A 22,141-nucleotide genomic window follows, 5' to 3' on the forward strand; every position below is an offset into this window, starting at 1 on the left:
CACCATGCCTGGCCATGAGGTCACATTTTAAGAACATTTTGAGGCAACCTGTGAATAGCAAAGGGCTATTACCCGGAATCTTCCCCAATTACTCTGGCATCATAAGTCTCTATCTGAAATTTGTATTAATAATATAGAAATTCCCAATCTTCACAGAAGCCTGTTTGGCTTTCTTAATCATTCTTCTCATTCCATAATAATACTCCTCTTCCACCATGTGTAAGAGGTAGAACCAGGAATACACACCCCCAAGAACTAAAATTATAAAGGATTGTGAGATTCTACCAGGAGGCAGAAAGCATCGTCCACAATCAGCACTAAAATAAGATTTGCTGGTAGACAGTTTTCTGTCCCTTTCACTAGGGGATAGAGTGGCTCTCAACCAGTGGCAATTTGTCTCCTGAGGTCACCTTACAATGGCTGGAGGCAGTTTCGATTTTCATCACTGTGGGAATGATATCTCCATCTAGTGGGTAGAAGTCAAAGATGCTGCTAAACATCTTTCAATACACAGGACGGCCTCACACGATTAGAAAATGTCAGCAGTACCAAGGTGGAGAAACTCTGCCCTAACCTATCTGGTGAGCCCTTTGAGGGATCAGCAGGCTTTTCCACATCTTCATAGTAATGATAAACATACATGTGAAGCCAAGCTAGGACCACCAAGGCTATTCCCTGTAGAAATTCACCAACAGAAATTGGATGGGGCAGGGGGTTTTGGGGGAGCAGCAGAGTGAGGACTCTCTGAAGGATCAGTGAGAATGCCAGGCCTCCTGGACATCTCCATGGGAAATTTTAGGTTTTTCTGTAATACTCTAATTACTGCCCTGTCACATCACAAGGAGAACAGGTTGGCAAACCTGGGTACTGAACTAAATAATCTGTGGCATAATCTAAACATATAACAGTAATTAAGCCTGACAACTTAATATGCTACTGAAATTTAAATGTACAGAAGTAATCTACAATTAAGCAATCTTTTGTAATAGCACCCTGCCAGGCTGGAAGATTTCAGGTATAATACTGTGTACTATTAGGTAGCAAAAATATTGACATTAATAAAATTTACCCAGGCTATCATCTGACACATTCAAATTAACCATTGCTCAAAAAAGGAGATGGAGTTAAGGTGGAAATTCAGTTGCTGTCCTTCAGCCAGCATCAGAAGCAGATTTTCATACAGCTGCTTCAGCTGATGTGAATGTGTCTGTACCCAATTAGAACACTAGATTCTAAAAGTCAGGATATTTCAAGTCCTTTATTAGCAGAGAACTGGAATCAGAAAGTGGGGCTCAAAGGGGGATTTACGCATAGAGAGGTTTCCCCTTTGAAGAAAACTGATTTCAATATTTTATTGAAAATTCCAGTCAAACCTTGTATATTTTAATAGGGCTACAACTTAAGTAGGTACCCTGAAAAGGGTATGGGCTTTAAGTTGGTGCCGATCAGGCTGTGAAGCCACCTCCATTATTTACAAGCCATGTGATCTTGGGCATGGTATGTAAATCCTGGCTGCAGTTTTCTCGTCGTCAAAGGTGATCTCACTATGGTTAACTCACAGAGTACATGTAACAATTATGTAATTCTTATCTCTTTACAGTGTCCATTGCTCACAGCAGCCAGAGATCTTTTACACATATTCATTGGATAATCTCATTTCCTTACTTTAATTCTACAATGTTGACCCATGGCAATTAAAGGAAAATCTAGGATCTTGCAAGCCAGCCAGGATATTGGATTCTCTCCTCCTTCATCCAGTTCACACTGGCTATTTCCCACCATGAGTTCTTTATCGCAACCCTTCTGCCAGGATGACTTTTCCTTTTTCCTCAGATTCTGTCTCAATGTCAGAGAAGCCCCTCTTTGGGACCTTATCAAAAGTTGTGCCTCCAAACTCAATGACTATCCTCTAAAGTTTGGGGTTTTCTCAAACTCATCAATATCTGCAAATATTTTGTATTTGCAACATGTGGTATGTAACTGGGGCAAGGACTGTACATAGTTCTAGCATGGAGTAGATACTTTAAAATATTTAAAAAGGAAGAAAGGGAGGGAGGAGGAAAAGAGGAGGAAGGAAGAAAAGGAAAGAAGGAAGGAAAAAAGGAAGAAAAGAAAAAATGGAAAAAGAGAAAAGAATGAAGGAAAGGATGAAGGGAAAAAAAGGAAAGGAGAAGAGGGAAAGGGAAGAAAGAAAAAAGAACAGGAGGAGAGGAGGGGAAGGAAGGAAGGAAGGGAGGGAGGGAGGGAAGGGAAGGGAAGGGAAAAGAAGGGAGGGGAAAGGAAAAAAGGAAGGAAAGAAGGAAGGAAGGAAAGGGGAGAAGGAAGGGAAGGAAATGGAAGGGAAGGGAAGGGAAAGGAAGGAAGGAAAGAAGGAAGGGAAGGAAGGAAACAGAAAAGGAAGAAAGAAGGGAAAGGGGTGAAGGAAAGGAAGGAAAGGGAAGGGAAAGGAAAGGAAGAAGGAGGGAAGGAAGGAAGGAAATGAAGGGGAGAAAGAAAGGAAGGAAAGAGGAAAGGAAAGAAATTAGAAAGGAAAAAAGGGAAGGAAAGGAGGGAAGGGAAGAGAAGGGAGAAGAAAAGGAGGGAAAGAGGGCACATGAAACAGATAAGGCATCTTAATCTGAGAATAAAATAGAACTTTAATTCCCCCAAGTCTTCCTGCATTATGGAAATCTCAGAGATATTTTTAAGGAAAAACAATTTAAGGTATTTAGATCCCATCAAGAGTAAGAATTGTCAGTGAATTATGATCTCTAGCCACCTGTGTAAACCTTCCTCTTTAACAGCTGTGCGAATCCAATTAGCCCTCTGCTCTTCCATTTCCTCACCAAAAACTGAAAAATTTTGCCAAATTCCAGAGGTCACTGATGGTTCTATACATAAACCAAATGTCTTGGGTTCTTCATGAGGAGCTTCAGTTTTTATCCTACGTTCATTACTCAGAAATTTAGTAGAAATCAGAAATATATTCAGCTCTACTCTGCATTAACAAGAAATGGCTCTTTTCCATCTCAGTAGCGAGGTGGAAAAGGTGTGAAATATTGTAGTATGTAGCATTCCCTCTGGAAACAAACTTCTCTTTGGATTTCCCCTTTTCCTTCCTGGTCTCCACCTCAGTGGCTCCATTCCCTGCCATCTTCCCATTGTCTGTTTCTCAGGGGGCCTTAGCACAGAGCTCACCTGCATTCATTCCACTTCTCACCCCTACCAATTACCCCACTTAGGGAACAAAGGACCTTCCAAAGATTTCACTCTCTTCTAAGCAGCAGGGAATCTTAATTACAAGTAGATCTTGAAGGTTTACAATATTTTTTTCCTCTTACATCCTGAGAAAACTTTAAGAAAGTAACCAACGGTTGTAAGCAAAACTTACAATGCCATTATGGTGTGTTTTTCTTTTTCTTTTTTGTGGCACCCTATTTTCCCATTTTCCCCACCAAATTCTTTTTTTTTTTTTTAAGATAGGATCTCGGTCTGTTACCCAGGTTGGAGTGCAGTAGCGTGATGACGGCTCACCGTAAGCTCTGAACTCCTGGGCTCAAGTGACCCTCTCACCTCAGCCTCCTAGGTAGCTGGGATTTCAGCCATGCACCACTATACCCAGCTATTTTTTTAAAAAATTTTTGTAGAGAACGGGTCTCTCTATGTTGCCCAGGATTGTCCTGAACTCCTAGACTTAAGCAGTCCTCACGTGTCAGCCTCCCAGAGTGTTGAGATTATAGGTGTGAGCCACTGCACCCAACTTTCTATTCCGTTTCTTTCCTCTTACATTTTTAGTTTAAGTTGGAGACTAAACCTCTGATGTCATACTTCTTTTTGAAACTCACCACGTGATAAAGCTGTGTCAGCCAGTGCCGTGCATCCCCTGTTTTGGGGTCGAGTCTCACAGAGGTTACTGCAGTGCCTTATCTCCGAAGACAGGAGGGAAATGTGTCTACAACCTGAGCACAGAGGTCAAGGGCTCTGAGTGATATCCAAGCTCAGTCTTTAAGAAACCCCACAGCCTTCCACATGGAGACAGGCAGGCAGCCAGTTCTGCAGAGACCACAGCAGTGCCTCAGCCCAGTGAGGAGCTCAAAGAGGCAGAGAATAATGGGAGCCAGCAGCCACTCGCAATGTGTCCTAAAGCACTCATGGGGACAGCACCACCCATATATTTGCAGTTTCCTAAAAATACTGCAGGCAAATTGATGTGGTTTGAGCTACAGCCTGACTGAATTGTTACCTAGCACAGCCACTCAGTGGAGAGTAAGCATATCTTAATTGTGGCATCAATAAGCAACTACTGGGAGAGCTTCGCCTTTTTTGTAAGTCATTTGAAGTGCCATTGAGAAAGAACAGACATAGCCAGGCACGATGGCTCATACCTGTAATTCCAGCACTTCAGGAAGCCAAGAAAGGAGGATTACTTGAGGCTGGGAGTTTGCGACCAGCCTGGGCAATATAGCAAGTCCCCATCTCTGCAAAGATAAAAATAAAAATAAATAAGCTGGGTATGGTGGCATGTGCCAGAAGTCCTAGCTACTCAGGAGGCTGAGGCAGCAGGATCACTTGAGCTCAGGAGTTGGAGCCTGCAGTGAGCTCTGATGGCACCACTGTACTCCAGTCTTGGTGATGGAGAAAGACTCTGTTTCAAAAAAAGGAAAAAAGAAAAAAGAAAAGAAGAAAGACCCCACAACGTACACGCATACACACTCCCCTCCCCACATTTATCAAAAGGAGATGCTGAGGAGACCCACATGATAATTTTTTGTCTAAACATAGTAAAGGATTTGGGATTTGCACATGAAAGTAACTTTGCTAAGATAAAGCACCAAGTTACATGATATTCTTCTACATTTTTGACAAGTTTTGTAAGGCATTCTGTTTGTATTTATGACCTCTTTTCTTCTTTGCAGAGGAGACTCCAGGTTACACAAATGGACATAATGAGAAATCAAACTGCCGAAAAGTCCCTATCCTTACTGAACTGAGTAAGTGGTGTTTCGAGGGCAAAATTCAATGGAGAAATTTTTGTGATATATAATTGATGTTCCAAGAATCTATTTAGAATGCACAGTCAAAGGACTGAGGAACCAGAATGGGGCTCAGAGCTTTAAGTGTTTGCCCGGATGTTACACTGGGCTTTGATCCAACTGGGGAGGTCGGTATATCTGGTGTCAGGGTTCAGAAATGACATCTGCCTTCTCCACTCTTCTAGTTACCAAGAGAGGGAGGGGGACTGGCAACTAGCTTAGTCTTATTCAGAGGGAGGGGCCGCGGATATGAAGACTGCTAGAAAGAATCTCCCAGTACTGACTAGTCAAACCCATCACAGGACTTCAGGTCAGATGCCTTCCTTTCCAGCAGTGACACCAGGCCTGGGGCCAGGGTAAGGCAGGACAGGCATGTGGGGTACAGACTTAGAGGAGGTGCTCACCCTTGGTGTCTCCAAATTTTGTGTCCCGTGTATTCCCCCCTGTCACCTTAATCCCAGCCCTGAGTGATACTTTCCTAAAATAGGCAAAAAAAAAAAAAAAAAAAAAAAAACCTCTCAAAGAATTAACAGAATATGCTGTTATCTGTCACCAACACCTGTACAAAACTTCCCTAGGCATGAGGAGCTCTGGGAACAGAAGACAAGGGAGGGAAGGCAGGGAAGGCTGCCCAAGTGCCTTTGGTGGAGCGCATTGCTGGGGCACCAGGGGATGCATTGGGATTTACTACTGAGTATAGTTGACGGGAAAAGGAGAAAATCCCAGGCAAAAGGAGAACGGTGCCATTAGCACAGATTGAACCAATTCAGAGATGATCTCTAAAAACTGGTCCTGGCTGTGATTTGACCTGATTTTACTAACTAGAAAAATGCATAATGGGCATTTTATGAGCAAGATTACCAAAACCACTGGGATTTATCTCAAATTAGATGAACATCTAGAACTCTTAGTCCTGCAAACAAAGCAGGGCAACTTAGAGAGGAATCAGTAGGTGTCACCACCATGTGAGCTGGGAGTGACAGTGTAGCAGGTGAGAGGTGAGGCACTGCCTCATTGCTACCTAGCTTTCCTGGCCATTTTGTGGAGCAGAGGCTGTTGAAGTTCAGCTCTGAAGATCCTAGACCCCTGGATCCTAGTACCTGCTTGCCTATTTGGAAACCACCTTGAAGCTGTCTGCTGCAGTTTTTAATTACATTTTACTTTTTTCCTCCCCTTTGAACCATCTCTCACTCCTGAGCTGTATACAGTTGGTTCTCTGTATCTGTGAGGCATTGTTTCCATAACTCACTCACTCTCTACTCCTCTCCTGGCCCTACTTCCTGCAGACACCAAAATCCATGATGTTCAAGTCCTTTATATAAAATGGTGTAATACCGTCAACCCTCTGCATCCATGGGTTTCCATTCAAGAATTCAATTAGTTGAATTCTTGAATGCAAAACCTGTGGAAATGGAGGGCCAACTGTATATACCAAATGCATTAATTCAAAGAAGAGTGTAAGTTAGAGTGGTTGGGAAGAAATGAGCCAGTTTCTCATTGACCCAGAGGTGCATCTGATCACTCTCCAGGGACTTACAGGCTTTGTTTCTGGCACCAAGTAGCCCTTGTCAAGTTAGCCTAACAACCTACCTGCCGGCTTGTCCAGGTTCTTGTTGTCTGGCTGGCTGGAAAGGGTCATGTTGACATGGGAGTTGCAGGTCTGATGTTCTGTACCACTTTGGTACAGAATGCATGGGGATCTGAAGGAAATGGCCAGGAAAGCTGAGGCCACTAGTTTAGGATGATACAGCAGAATTTGGACAAAGGCTCATGAGATATTTGTGTGTCTGTGTGTGTGTGTGTGTGTGTGTGTGTGTGGAGGGTTCACAATGCAAGGAGAGGAACGTAGAAGTGCACAGGAGATGTGGGTTGATATTAGTCATACCTTGCTCATCTTTTATGAAAATAAAGCTGTTCTCAGAAGAAAATGATTCATTAATATCACTTCATTCATTAACGTCACTTCCTCCAAACATACTGAGGAATAATTTAAGGCATTAGGGGATAATCTAGTCATAGTAAGCAATAGATTCTGAGTTACATGTCCAGCAGATTTGTTTGGATTGGTCATTTCAAGAACTGTAATATCAAGAACTGTGGGAAGTCTAAGGATATCCTATTTGCAAACCAACAAGTGCACCTACCCCAGTCTCATGGATGCTGGCAGAAGATATAAGACTCCTGGATCAGAGACCAAAACAAAACAAAACAAAACCAGTTTATTACTCAGAGTAATAACAGCAGCCAGAGTATCCTCATTTTTGTGTTGGTTGCCCAAGCCCTGCTTTCCAGCAGGTGACATGAAGAGGGCCACGTGACACCTGTACCCACAGTGGATTGCTCTTTAGGATAGGAACCTGAACTCAGGAAACCAGAGTCTTTTATGACAGGCAGTAAGCATGCCTTCCCTTTGCTCCTGTGGGAGACACCATCTCTATCTTCCAATGCTGTTCTTGAGACAAACATTCTTGAAAGAAGATTCTAGAAACAAACTTTGGGAGGCTGAGGCGGGTGGATCATTTGAAGTCAAGAGTTTGAGACCAGCCTGGCCAACAAGGTGAAACCCTGTCTCTACTAAAAATACAAAAATTAGCCGGACATGGTGGTACATGCCTGTAATTCCAGCTACTTGGGAGGCTGAGGCATGAGAATTGCTTGAACCTGGAAGGCAGAGGTTGCAGTGACTGTGCCACTGGGCAGCGTGGGTGATGAAGTGAGACTATCTCAAAAAAAAAAAAAAAAGTCTAGGAACAAAGGCAGCCTGTGCATCTCCTCTCATGGACCACAATGACCAGCTGTATTCACCTCAGAGGCTGCCTACAAGGGTCTGAGTTGGAGCCTGGGGCCAGTATAGACATGCTGATGGATAGTTTGGCTACTGGTATACTGGCCTCAGTTAGGATGATTCCCTAAGCCTTTGCCACACAGAGTGCTGTCCATGAATCGGCAACATCAGCAGCATCTGGGAGCTGGCTGGGCACGTAGACTCTCAGCCCTCACCCTAGATCCAGTGAATCAGAATCTACATTGCAACCAAATCCCTAAGTTATTCATATGTGCATTAAATTTTGAAAGGCACTGGGCATAAGTGACTCTAGGAACCCAAGTAAACACCAAGTCATCTATCTCATAGTATTTTGAGAAATAAAAGACTTTAACTGGGGTGACCATGTGTTCCTATTTATTCCTATGATTCCAGGACAATTGTTGAGCATGCTCCCTTTTGCTCCCCCAAAATATCCTGGTTTGAAAGATAAATTATACAAGGATGACAATCAGAACACTTCTTGAGAAACAGCCTGTGCTCCAGCAATGCCCCCATGATGGTGAATGTACCCAATAGAACTGTGTCTTTTGTGGGAAGGAAGATATTTGGAAAGGAAAGAAAAAAAAATGTACTGAAATAGGGGTAGATCCCACAGAGACCCCAAAGTAGACATCAGATCTTTTGATCAAGTGGTCACCCCTTGGCCTGCATGGATGGCACTCTGATCTGCTTGTCTTTCCTTTTTGCCTCTTGCCTTGCAGAAAATCCTTCCAACATTCACTTTATTGAACAGCTTGGTGGACTGGAAGGGTCCCTCCAAGAAACAAATCTGCATCTCAGCACTGCCTTTTCTATGGGCACTGTTTTTTCTGGCAGCTTCTTGGATTCTCTCCTGGCCACGGTAAGAAAAGCTAAGCCACAGAGCCCCCAAAACCAAGCCCTCTGCAGAGAAGTGAGCAGGTGGTATAGGGCTGAGTAGATGATAACACCTCACAGTTCTAAGTTCTCTTTGATTTTCAAAAACAAGCTTGTTCCCATACATTAACTAATCTTTTCTCATAACACTTGGTGTGGGAAGCAACATTTTCAAGATTAAAAACTTGAGGCCCTTGCAGCCAGAACCCCTGATGCCAGGAAGAGTGAGTGTCAGCCTCTCAGCTTCTAAGGCATCACTGCAGACCAGGTCCCTTGGGATGAGAGCTCAGGAGATACCACTTTCCCTTCTCTCTAAAATCCTCCCAACAGCTCATGTGGAAATTGGCCATAAAGGGATCCCGGGTTTCAAGGAAGAAGCTCTGGCCTTTGCTGGTGAGTTTTGCTCAGAGCTAAGTCAAATCTCCCTCCAAGTTCCTCCTCTCATGGGGGGCATTGTTGACTACATGGTTGTTCTTTAGTTTTCAGCACCTCTTTAGCCACCTGGCAGACCTTTTCCATCCATTAGGATTCCCCTGGGTGGAATTAATTCATCCTACAAATGCCCACTGAACACGCCTACTCTGCACAGGGCACTGTTGGGGTGCTGGGGAATCCACAGTGTGAGAATGACACCTGGGGCCTGCTGAGTGGAGGGGATTGACATATGCATGATAAATAAGTAACACAGAGGGATGCCAGTTAAAGGGCTAAGGAGATGTGAGATAGGAAATGAGGAATTTGGGGAAGGAATTGCAAGATTCAGTAACATTGCCTTCTCAGGGAAGGCAATGCTGAGAAGGCAGCAGGTGACCCCAGCTCTGGGGGAGAGGAGAGAACACAGCATTCAGAAGCAGTGAGGTGGGAGTTGTTAGAAATAGATAATTGGTGCTGCGAAGAAAAGTCAGCATGGAGACAAAAGACCTCTCAGCAAGGCAATCTTTACTTTCTGCAGAAAGGGTGCTCAATGGCAGATGGAACAATGGCAAGAGCATTGTGAACACTTGAACAAAGGAAAAGCAGACATATTTATCCCTTATGCATTTGGGTCATCCTTACTGCTGTGTCCTGCATCCATTGGCTGGAGCTGGAACTCACAGTCTTAAACTGATACCCAATTTGCTAATAACCTAAAAGTTTCCTAAATAGGTAAGTGCAAGGAAGAATGAAGAAGGAGAGGAAGTTGCTTATGAAAGGTTTAAGGAAGCAATAACATTTCCACATAAAGAAGGTGCATAAGCTATGAGCTAAGACTTGCCTGGGTCTGTCCAGGCATGCCTGAGTAAGCCAAAGCAAATAACCGGGTGAAAGTGTAAGAACTAATAGTTGATAGGAGGCTTTGGAGTAAGGAGCTATTATTCCTAGTGTCTATTATTTTATTTTTAAACCAAGATGAGCTTCGAAGAGGAACTTTTCTGCTTTCTACAGAGTATACCCCAGGGTGTTAAAGGAATTTCAAATTGACCGAGACTCATGAGATCGTTGTGTAGCCATTTGTGAATGACTTGCAAAAACTCTTCCAAAGGAAAGCCACATAACCCACTGCCTCCTACACTCCTCCTGCCCGGGATTTTCAAGGGAAGAGCTGCAATGTCAATATGCAGATGCTTAAATGCAGAAGAATCTGAGCACAGTTGATGAACTTGCTGCCTGGATGTCAATATGCAGATGCTTAAATGAAGAAGAATCTGAGCACAGTTGATGAACTTGCTGCCTCCTGGAGGTCTACAATGAGAGGCATCATGCCTGAATTTCAGGAATGCCTCAAGGCACAGTTAGCAAGTTTAAGGGAGCACGGCTGGGCATCTCCATCCCCTTCCTGACATCAATGCCATTCGGCATGAGATTGTGTTGCCCTGGGCTCTGCCTCTCTAAGCCGTGGTAGGGGTCTCATACACCCCATCAAGCTCTTAGAGAGAGAATACCACTTCAGTGGTAATTTAACATTAAACAAATTGGTAGAGTGCAAGGCTCCAAAAGAGTTAAGCAGCTCGGCCTTCATTGAGCCAGGGAGGTACTAGAGGAAGTCAAGTCAGGTTACTTTTCTGAGAAGGTGGCTCTGTCAGAGAAAGTGTTATATCACTGTCTCACTGATATGTCAATTAACTCGCCTGGAATTAATGACTGGAGTGTCAGGCAGGAGGTGACTTTCACTGAACTTGACCTGTCTGCAGATACATTTCAGATGGGTTTCAGGTCCCAGTTCTCTTCAGAGATCCTTAGATGTCAGGCAGCTTCATGCCTTAAATTAAAATTGAGACTTAATTAAACACCACCGGCTCACACAGGCAGGAATAGAGCCACAGATTCTATTTAGAGTTGGTCAGAAGGGCAGGATGGACAGGGAAGGGCTGGAAGAGTAAGGACAAAAACGAATGAACACACAACCACAAGCCAGTATGAGGAACACAGATTTGGTCATGAGCCTGATTCCTCCCACCGCTCAGCACCTGATCGTGACATTGGTCTTGGGTGGTCTAAAGAGTGCAGGTTCTTCCCAGGCTGCCTTCAGATATTGGGTCAATGGGCTTCACTCGGTGGAACAGGAAGATTCTTGCTGGAAAACAAAATGTGCTACATAGAGAATAAAAGCCACATAGTGTGACCTAAAACTGGGGTCATCGCATGAGGTCACAACACGCAGTGGATCATCAGCTTCGCCTTCAGAACTCTTGGTAAGTACTTATTTTAGGACTGGCATTTGCTCAACTGAATTTGGGCAGGGACAGCAATGGAGCATCCGGGAAGAAGGCATCTTCTATGTCAAGGGTGCCAACTGAATCTTGAACCTCTAAATCTCTACCTAGCAGTTTTCTGCCCCAGCTCTTGAATCTTTAATGTTGTACACCACAGCAAAATGAACACACTGTAACACTATTTAATGATGAGTGAACTGGGCCATTGGAAATAATTGTGAATGCTGATAATTTTTGTTTTCCTTCTCTTGTTTCCCTTCTCCCTGCACCTGATTCTACTGGTTCTGTGGGCCCTTATCAGTGTGGAGGTGGCTTCCCATCACCAAAGAAAGACCCAAGGATCAAGACTGAGCCTCCAATCTCATTGTCTCCTTTATTCTGGGGACCACTTGATTTTGGGTGGACTCTGGATCTTACCACCTAGTCACATGGAAATACCCTCGGAGAGGAAGAGAACATTTATCACCTTCCAAAAACAACATCTAGAGTCACTACAGCGGCTCCTGAATACGTTCTCAAACACTTCATTTATTCTCCATATGTGCTGGAGCATCTCCTGGCTGAGGGTTGGTAGGAAGGCAATGACCTCGATCTCCCCATTAACTTAGAAAGGGAGTTGTGGGTCCTGGAGCTGTGACCCCCACAGACCCCCAAGGCAGACATTGCTGATGACCACAGTTCTCGTCCCCCAGATCATACCTTTTCCTACATAGGTCTCTAGGCAATTTATTTAGATGAGTTTTCTTGTTGAGATAATATCAAAAATAATAGCTATTGATCTTAAGAAGAGTAACATCTCTCAAGCACTTACCCAGAGCCAAGGAATTCACTAAGTGCATTACCTCCATTACCTGGTTTAATTCTCCTGTTAAATACGGAAGCTTAGCTGGGTAAATAATCTGCCAAAGGCTGCATCATTTACCAGTAACAAGTTGGTTTTCAGATCCAAGTGTATGTGATCCCAGAGTCATTCCTCGCTGCCACAATCAACTGCCCCTCCAAAAATCTATTTCTGTAATGATCAGTGTTCTTGCAACACAGAGATTTTCAAGTTTAGTTTAGAGGGCTCCTTCCCTGACAATGCTCTGTGTAGAAAGAAGGAGATGTACCCACCCTGCCTTGCTCACCCACACCTCTCCCCTCCATCAGAGTAACTCCACTTTCATCTGTGGTATATTAGAGGCACCTGCATAAGATTCAGTTGCACAAGAGACGTCTGTTGTTAAGAAGATTTTGGAATTCATTCCCTTCAAGTTAGGATGCAGGACCAACAGAGAGGCATAACATAAACAGAATCCTATTCTCCTCTATTCTGAGAGAGTTTTCCGATTTCCAGCCAGAAGTCTGGTGTAGGAGGCAGGAGTCAGTCATTTTGCCCAATTTTGCATGTCCCTTTTATCCATAATATCCCTCCACAAAGACTGTCTTCTGGGTTTGACACTTCCAACCTGCAGCCCAGCTTAATGCACCAAGAGATCTGTGTCCCATTGCAACATAAGAGGTTACAGAGGTTGCAATTAGACTCTAAACGTTGGTTTCCCTGATACCCACACTATACAGAAGGTCAAGGCTAAGAGCAGATGCATTCAGGACAGGCTCCCTGAATGTATCTGCTAATGCTTCAGCAGTTTCTGAAACAAGATGAGAACACCAGCCATTACTTCAATCCCAGTGAACTGTATTTTCAACTGGATATTAAGGGCCCGCTTCCTTCCCATGTGTTCTCTCTCCATCGCCCCTAATAAACACCAAGAATAAATGTGCGAATCCCAAGAAGGCCACAAAGCCCACAGTCATGTGCTGTGAACTTGTTACTGCTTAGAAATACTAAGGTTTTGTTTACATTTTCATGCAATTTTAAAAATTCTATCCCTTGATAGACCTGTGCTAGCTTTTTCAATGTAAAATAATGGGTTTTCCCTCCAAACCTTCTGATACAGTTGACATTAAAATGGCTTCAAGTGTTCCTGGTATACTACCCTAAACTCCTGACCCAGCTGAAGAAATATGCCTATAGGATATAATTCAGATTTGCTTTTAATCCTCTATCAGTTCAGTGCTGTAAACATTCAAATATGGTGGGGCAGCCAGGCCCATATGCAGGGTTCCTATCTGGTTCTACAACAAAAGACTTTCAAAACTAGATGTGAACCTGGGGAGCACTTTCCCTTATTTATAAGGAAATTCAAGCCCACACAAATTACATGACATTCTTAAGGTCACTTGGCTTGTTAGTTGCAGTTTTCCTGTCCTATATTCTCACTCTGAGATTAGAAGTATTTCCCAAAGAATGTTTGATCTTAAGGTCTTTGAGAATTCTCAGAATGAAAAGCAGCATTTGGCTAGGATGTTAGCATCTATACCATCAGGTAATATTCTAGGTTATGACAGGGACCACAACATTCACAGTAGCTGAAAGTTAACATTTTGGGCAGCAACATTTTCTAACATTGAAAGTCCAAGTTCCAGTAAATTAAGATGATATTAGAAAGATTGACCAAATTTGAAAGTCCGAAATATTTCAAGTGCCCTTCAACTTGCAGATTTTCTTGTGAAAGACAAGAGGGAGGGAGAGAGAGAACAAGAGGGAGAGAGAGAACTAGAGGGAGGGAGGGAGGGAGGGAGGGAGGGAGGGAGGGAGGGAGGGAGGGAAAGGGAAGATAGAAAGAGATATTGAGAAAGGTCTGTGCCAGAGAACCCCAAATAATAAGAATAGGAGATGAGCTCACAGCATATGGGTGACATGTAAATCCCATTATTTTTCTCAATATAGAATTATAATCCTTTTGATGTCAGAACTGAAGAAATGATATATTCAAAAGCTAAGCCTCTCTCAGTTAAATATGTAAAGCACATGTTTCCCTAGAACTGTTGATACCAGGATAACCCTAGAATTTACACCTTTTCTTTAATCAGTGGAGAATTATTCTAACAGCATTACGTTTGATCACTCTACACTATGGCCACATGTTCTTAAAGGGATTGTGGCTGAACCTGGATTTATGTCCTCCACTACCCCCCCCTCCCCGCCAGGATATTGGGGATTTTATTCCATAAGCACCCTCCCAGGTGGTAGTGGGATATAACAAAGAAGAAACATAAGGAGGAAGACATCACTCCGGAAATTCCTTTAGTCTGGGGACTAGGGTGAAGTCATCTTTTAACCTAAAAAATACTGTAAAAGTTATTTTTATTATCTTCTAATTCATATAGATTATATTATTTCTTGTCAACTTGTCCCAATCACGTCTACATTTTACCAGCAATATTTATTTGTTAAAAATTACCTATCCATTGAAGTCAATATTCTTACAGCTTTCAAACACCTGCCTTGTTCAGTGCACTACTGAGGATATGAGTGTTATGTAGACATAGCCTATCTTCTGAAGGAGCACATCGTCTTCAGGAAGTATTGCTCAGTCTGATCTGAGGACAACCAGTGCCAGAACCACTCAGGGTGCTCTTTAAATTCCAATTCCCACTCCTGTCCATGTATTCTGATCCAGGAGATCTGGGATCCCAGAAATCTACACTCATTAATGTCACTTCAGATGATCCAGATACATGAGAAGCAATGATAAAGAAAACAATTTAGCAATGTGTGCAGTATATTTTATTTAATCCCACAAGCAATGCTAGAAGGTAAGTATTGCCACGTCAACTTTAAAGATTATAAAACTGTTGCTGAACAAACAATCAGCCAGACACAGTGGCTCATGCCTGTAATCCCAGCACTTTGGGAGGCCAAGGCAGGTGGCTCCCTTGAGGTCAGGAGTTTGAGACCAGCGTGGCCAACATGGCAAAACCGTGTTTCTACTAAAAATACAAAAAAATTACCCAGGTGTGGTGGTGCACGCCTGTAATTCCAGATACTTGGGAGGCTGAGGCAGGAGAATTGCTCGAATGCAGGAGGCAGAGGTTGCAGTGAGCCGAGATCACACCACTGCACTCTAGCCTAGACAACAAACAGAGTGAGACCCTGTCTCAAAAAAAAAAAAACCATGAATTGCCCAAAGGCACCCAGCTGGGATATGACAGTCCAGGATTCAAACTCAAGTGTGTTTCATACAAGCAACTAACTGTAAAAAACTGTAAAATATAGAAGAATGAAATTAAGTAAAACCCAATGCCCATGGAATCCCAAAGAAAGAGAAATTTCATTCTGCTTAGAAGACCCAGGAAAAAGTCACAAAGCTGATGAACCAGAGTTTCAAAAGCAAAGGCATGAAGCGGTAAAAGAACCGCTTAAGCACCTGCACGTAGACTAGTATGCCCCAGAGGGAACAGGTCACGGAGGAAACAAGCCTGGGAAGGGGGCTGCATCAGATCCTGAAGGTTTTGAAGGCCATGGTGGAGACAGAGGACCTGGTTTTGTGTCAGGATACTAAAAGGTTGAGGAGGGGGAGGTCATGATCTGATTTGTGTTTCTGGGAATTGCTTTGTTTACAATGGAAGCATTGTAAACAATGGGTTGCAGATGAGAAGAAAATCAAGGCAGAACAAGAAGTAAAGAGGTTCCTATGATAATCCAGATTTCAGAAGATGGATCCCTGAATTTGAAAGTAGAGAAAATAAATGGTAAATGAATAACAATTGAAGTTATTCCTGATATTTATTATAAAAGAAAAATGATTGCATTTAGATAATATATAAAAATAGAAATTCTCATTTTTAATAAAGCAAAAGTCTAATTTAGATAAAATGAAGGATGAAAAATTAAAAATATTATATATTCAATAAATTTGAGAAAACCTAGTGGGTAATATATTCCAATGACCTTTCCATGTATTTTAATGCCTGGTCCACACTGAATGTAGTAGCAATCCTGGAGAAAGAGACTTTATTAAAATGGCTGGGATTATTCAGACTCAAGCTCATTGCAAAATAAGAAGTTTGCCATGTCTTCCTCTGGTTTCGTTTGGATGCCAAAGATTCTGAAACCCTATCCATTTAATTATTAAACACCTATAATTTCTAAAGTATAATGAGAGCTATGGGAAATCCAAATACTAATAAGACCTATGTCAATATCTGTCCCTAAATAGGTCACAAACCAAAGGATTATAAGTAAATTCACATCCAGAAGGCTCAAGTATAGATGACAATAATATCATTAGTTCCCCACTGGAAAATCTACAGAACGTCTCAGTAAATATATGTATTTTTAAATATACATTGATGATGATTAGGGTATCTGTGGCCTGACATATATACCTCCTCTGGTCATTTTGGGAAGAGGGGAATGCCTTGTGTCAGTATCGTTATCCACTTTCTTCTTCATCTGCAGTGTAATCTCCAAGGAACAGGAACTGGGTCAGTATTGTTTTCTCTGCACTTGGCCTAACCTAGCACAGTACCCAAACTGCCATCCTTCAGCTGCATTAGATAATGATAATGAGAAACACTGTTCTACACCATCAGGTCCATGTTAAATAGCAATGCCCACTAAATCTCCAAGCCTATACCCCTCCACAGTTCACATATTGGCTCTTCTGACTTTGCATGTGGCTTTTCCTTGTTTTCCAGGCCTTCTACAATTATCATGTCCTGGAATTGCTTCAGATGCTGGTGACAGGAGGAGTAAGTTCTCAGCTGGAACAACATTTAGATAAGGATAAGGTCTATGATGTGGCAGATAGCTGCACGACGCTCTTGTCTGGAAGAAACCGGTGTAAGCTGGGGCTTCTGTCCTTACACGAAACCATTTTATCAGACATTAATGTGAGTCTACTCTTCTCAGAATTCAGTCTTTCACTTCCTTACCTCTCTGAGCTTCTGAAAATGGTCCAGGCTATTTGGGTTCATAGATGTCCCATAGCACAGAAATGATAACAATAAAAATAACAAAAAAAAAATACAAGTTTATATTATTCATAGAGTATTTTACAAATCACAGTGTGTTCATATGTTATATTCATTTTTTATAATAATTGTGGGAAGTAGATAAAGCAATTGTTATTATCCCCATCTTCTAGATAAATAACCCGAATCTACAGGGAGCATCAGAGAGGCCTGGCAACTTTGTACCATGACAAGGGTATTCATAATAATTATAACAGCTAATGTTTATTGAGTATTTTCTCTGTGCTTGTCTTTTTTAGTATTTTTTCCACTTAATCTGTCCATGGATTTATATGGTAGGCATTATTATTAATTCTATTTAACAGATCAAGAAACTGGAGCTCAGAGAAGCAAGGACTTGCCAGAGACCACATTGTCAATCAGTGTCAGAGCAGGGACCCAGCTACAGCAGTTTGACCCTGGGCCTGCCTACTCTCCCTATATTTAAAATGCTAAAGAAATCTGATAAGGTCAGCTGAAATCAGGCAGAAGACTTCTGTACGTGGGTCTAAGAATCTGGCTGCACGAACCAGTGGAAAATGCTTGCATTTTCTTAGCCAAGGGAGCCTGTAAACAGTAGATTACAGCAAGGGAGAAGATAATAATTCTGGAAAATTCTAACAGGGCATTCAGGCATTTGGGAATCAGAGTAGGGTCCAGCCAAGAAATGAGAAATCTACTTGTCACTGTGGTGCCTTCTGGTTTGGTTTTAATTGGCATTGCATTCAGTTGTCCAGTGTTACTGCTAGGGGCAGGCTTTTCCAAGGAAACATCTTTTGTTGATTCAGAGGACATTAGCAAAACCCCTGGGTAGAATACTATACCTGGTGCATGTTGATGTGTGCTGCCAAAAGGGACAAGACCCATGCCCTGTGCATTAGCATTTCAGGTGTAAACCACATTCCAGAAGCTCCCTCTTTGTAGTCTGGTCCTTTGCATTTCTGTAGTCCCAGGTTGCTCACCTACAGGTGGACTTGTAAGTGTATATAAGCCCAGGAAACTGTTGCTAGCAACTTCCTGTTGGCATCAAAGAGGACGGTAGACTTGTCCCCACTCCTCTCCCTCCTGTCTCCATTTATGCCATGTCCTGCCTTTGTTCTTTATCCTGAGGAATTACAGAACTGGATGGATTGATCTCTTTTGACCTTGCTGAGCCCATTTGCTTCTGCAGGGGCTTGAAATTGTTGTCTATTCATAATGATCTTGGCTATAGCCCGAGAATAAGGTCCAGACAAGTATTTGGGACTGTGATCTGTTTTGCAGTAGGATAAGATGACTCTCAAGAGGTCATTTAACATCCCAACTCATTATCTCAAAAGCTGCGTTTTCCAACCTGTGGCTCATTGTTAATTCATAGTGGTTACCAGAATGGCAATGGTAATAAGGACAAGCACAACAACATGTCACACCACACCCACCAGAAGCTCTTGAAAGAGCCAGAATGATAAAAACAATCACGGGATTAGAGTTTCAGAACTAATCATACTCTTAATTACCTATCCACCTGGCAGTGCCACCACAAAGATATTAGGAAATGGCTTTCCAAGCTTCTACTACCAGGTAAAGCAAACGACACTCCAGTGAGTGCTTATAATTGCTTGATCAAAGTGCCCAGCAGACATATTTTTGTCTCTTCTCTCTCCAGCCAAGAAACACCTTTGGACAACTGTTCTGTGGCTCACTAGATCTTTTTGGAATCCTGTGTGTTGGCTTATACCGAATAATTGATGAAGAGGAGCTCAACCCAGAAAACAAAAGGGGAGTGTGCTAGATTGGAAAGCACCATCTACCCATTCAAGCATAAGAACCAAAGCTACTTTATTCAATGTGAAAGAGAATTCCAGAGCTCAGGGTCCACAGTTGCAAGGAAGGGTGCATGGGAAATAAAGAACTATGTAAGAATAAGGAGGGATGGGTATAAACAAGAGGGATGAATAATTAGGGTCCTATTAATATTGGCCATGTAAGAAGAATGGAGTCTCTGTCCCCCAGTGAAAATTGAAATGTGGAGCTAGATTTTAAATCAGCTCCACGTTTCAATTTTGTAACTTACTCCTCATCCATGTCTGTACAACTTTCTAAAGCTGAATGCCACTATCTACATTTGAAAGATGTACTTGTTTTCTGTTGGACTCATTGGGTAGATATTGATTGAGATCAACTTTAGCCATGGTGCTTTTTACATATAAATCATGGGGGTGATATGTTCATCTTTCAATTTAAAGAAAGACCACTCTGACAGCCCTGAGGAAGATAGAAATGTATGTGGAGGGGAAAGGGAAAGGAGAGGTTACAGTCTAGAGACAACACAATGGTATATGCCCAGACTAAGATCCTCACAGTGGGAATGGACAGGATTCAGAAGGGAAGAAGAAATTGAAAGGAATAGGGTGGAAATAGATCGATGGAACCTGTTCCAGGAGAAAGGAGAAGGAAGCCAAATTACTCAAAGTGGAGTGGTCTTGAATAGAAAATAACAGCAACAATTTTTTTGGCCCACAGGAGAAAAGGAGGAAAAGAAGAGATGCCAAGGCAGATCTAGCTCTAGGTGAGGGCTGTGTGTATGGGAATTTTTATTTTGCACTAGGATTTCTCAGTGCACAGTCATTGCTGAGACAAAAAAATGGAAGAAATAGTATCAGGAGTTGAGAAAGGAGTCAATGTTTAGATTAGCTGCTGAGAGGAGTGGAAGAGGAGGCTTATTGTGGATTTGTGAAGCAATCCTAGACCATACAGTGAAAGAAGAAAGATTGGAAATCCCAATGCACTGAATAGTAGATGTACTCAGAGTTAAGGGAGTGAGAGAGAAAGTATGATGAGAAGTTGTAGTCAGCAGTGATTTATTGAAATGTAACATTTTAGAGGTGGAACAATGTTAGGAATTAAAACAGCTAGGACATGGCCAAGAAAGTGGTTTGGAAGTAAAGATCATTGGGTACTGGAAGTCATAGCAATATGTCTGAATGCTGGAGTTGTAAACCACATAGACACTGTAGGCATGTAAAAAGATGGCTGCACTAGAGTTTGAAAGGAAGAGCATGTCAAGTGCCAAAGAACAAAATAAGCATCGAGGTCTACAGACGACTCTGATGGATGGGGAAGGAAGGTGCCATGGCTTTATAGTACCCACCACCAAGACAACGGGGGAGGAGTAATGTTCTGGAAAAAGCTCTCTCTCTCCCTCTCTGCCTGAACTCCACCCCTCCCCCTAACACCTCTGTACAGCCCTTGCAACATAATAACTGGGAAAATATACAGCTTATATTAATACTTGATCTCAGGGGAAAAATTGATGTTTTTGTTTTAAACAGAATATGTGATCTTGTTCAGCAGATGTTTTTAAAAATAGAATTGAGGTTACAGACGACTCAGTGGGAAAGATAAAAGTGGGTAGGTTATTCAGTGAAGGAAATTCAATGGTGCCTTGAGATCTATGCTAGGAAAGAGGTGATCATTTGAGGCACTAGTGAAGCAATGCAGGATGAAAGCCATACAAGGCTACCCTGCCTCAATGTTCCCACATAAGCACTGTTGCACTCATTACCTCAACTCACATTTTTGGGCATTTGCTATGTACCTGATGCTGTGTTAAGGGTTCTGGATATTCTTTAGGGTTCATTAACATTTGCTATTTGCTTGCTAGTCAGGGTTTCACATGAAACTGTTTTTTTCTAATGCTTTTCTCCATTGGCCAGGCTATATTCTGTGGGAAAGCTGGTGGCATAAGCATTAGGTTAGAGTAGGTCTAAGTCAGGATGAAAATACCTGAAATATATGTCATCTTTCTGTTGACAAAGCTTGGCTATGTGGTCAATATTGTGCCAGCTGAATTCATGAGTATAGTGACTTTTAAAATCAAATAGACCTGGAGTAAGGCCATTAGACATCAACCAGTCCAAACCACAGTCTTCCCCCTCCTCCCACTGGAACAAAAGATGAGCGCAGCAAGGCCCAGAGAAGGAGGACACCATGCCAAGAGTCAGAAGTGGTTGGGTTCAGAGGCAGGGATGAAAGCCAGCCCTCTCATTCCTACTCTAGAACCTCTTCTCTTGCACTGTGCTACAGGAGTAAGTACTAAATAGCTATTTACTATTAATCAGAAACCCATGAAGCAAAACAAAACAAAAACGTTTCCTCTTTGGGCCCAGCAAAATGACCTCTTTATTTGGGCCACTGCCTGTTGCCACACTGGCCAGCTGCAGAGGCTCAGCATTTATCTTTGATTTGTCTTACAGGTTTGTGATCACCCGGCCAGCCAATGAGTTCAAGCTGCTGCCTTCAGATCTTGTGTTTTGTGCCATACCCTTCAGCACTGCTTGTTATAAAAGGAATGAAGAGTTTTCATTGCAAAAGTCATATGAAATTGTAAATAAAGCATCACAGACAACAGAGACACATTCAGACACAAACTGTCCTCCCACCATTGATTCAGTTACTGAGATATTGTATTCACCAGTCTATTCTTACCAGCCGAGAACTAACTCCCTCTCTGTTCCTAAGCAAATAGCATGGAATCAGAGTAGAACAAACAGTATTATATCATCCCAGACACCTTTAGGTGACAATGCAAAAGAAAATGAAAGGAAAACCTCAGATGAGGAGGTTTATGATGAGGACCCCTTTGCACATTCAGAGCCACTATAGACCTACCCATACTCTTCACGTGCTCTTAACTTGCTGCTTACAAATCATCTCCCGAGAAGCTAACTTTTAACAAAGAAAATAAGAATGGAAGCATGCCATTTTTCTGCCCATGGCTTAGTGGTTCATGAAGGCCACACTGTTTCGGATGAGACAAAAGTCTAATGCCACTGGATCTTGTGTGATAAATAAAGAAATATATGATCAATGCTTCTGTAAGGAAAGTTCATTGCTCCTGACTAGAAAACATGTTAATTTGAGCTGCATTAAAG

General features: G+C 42.4%; 1 protein-coding gene across 1 annotated transcript in view; it reads left to right on the forward strand.

Annotated features, from left to right (window-relative positions):
* KCNU1 (potassium calcium-activated channel subfamily U member 1) overlaps positions 1 to 21,872 on the forward strand; it is a 151,878-nt gene extending 130,006 nt beyond the window's left edge. Inside the window, 5 exon segments of the mRNA XM_003269570.3 lie at positions 4,896 to 4,970; positions 8,541 to 8,680; positions 16,914 to 17,108; positions 18,874 to 18,992; positions 21,464 to 21,872. Of these exon segments, the coding sequence (XP_003269618.3) occupies positions 4,896 to 4,970; positions 8,541 to 8,680; positions 16,914 to 17,108; positions 18,874 to 18,992; positions 21,464 to 21,872 (938 nt within the window).
* Positions 21,873 to 22,141: the final 269 nt, after the last annotated feature.

Source organism: Nomascus leucogenys, chromosome 8 (genome assembly GCF_006542625.1).
Source record: "Nomascus leucogenys isolate Asia chromosome 8, Asia_NLE_v1, whole genome shotgun sequence".
NCBI lineage: Eukaryota > Metazoa > Chordata > Mammalia > Primates > Hylobatidae > Nomascus > Nomascus leucogenys.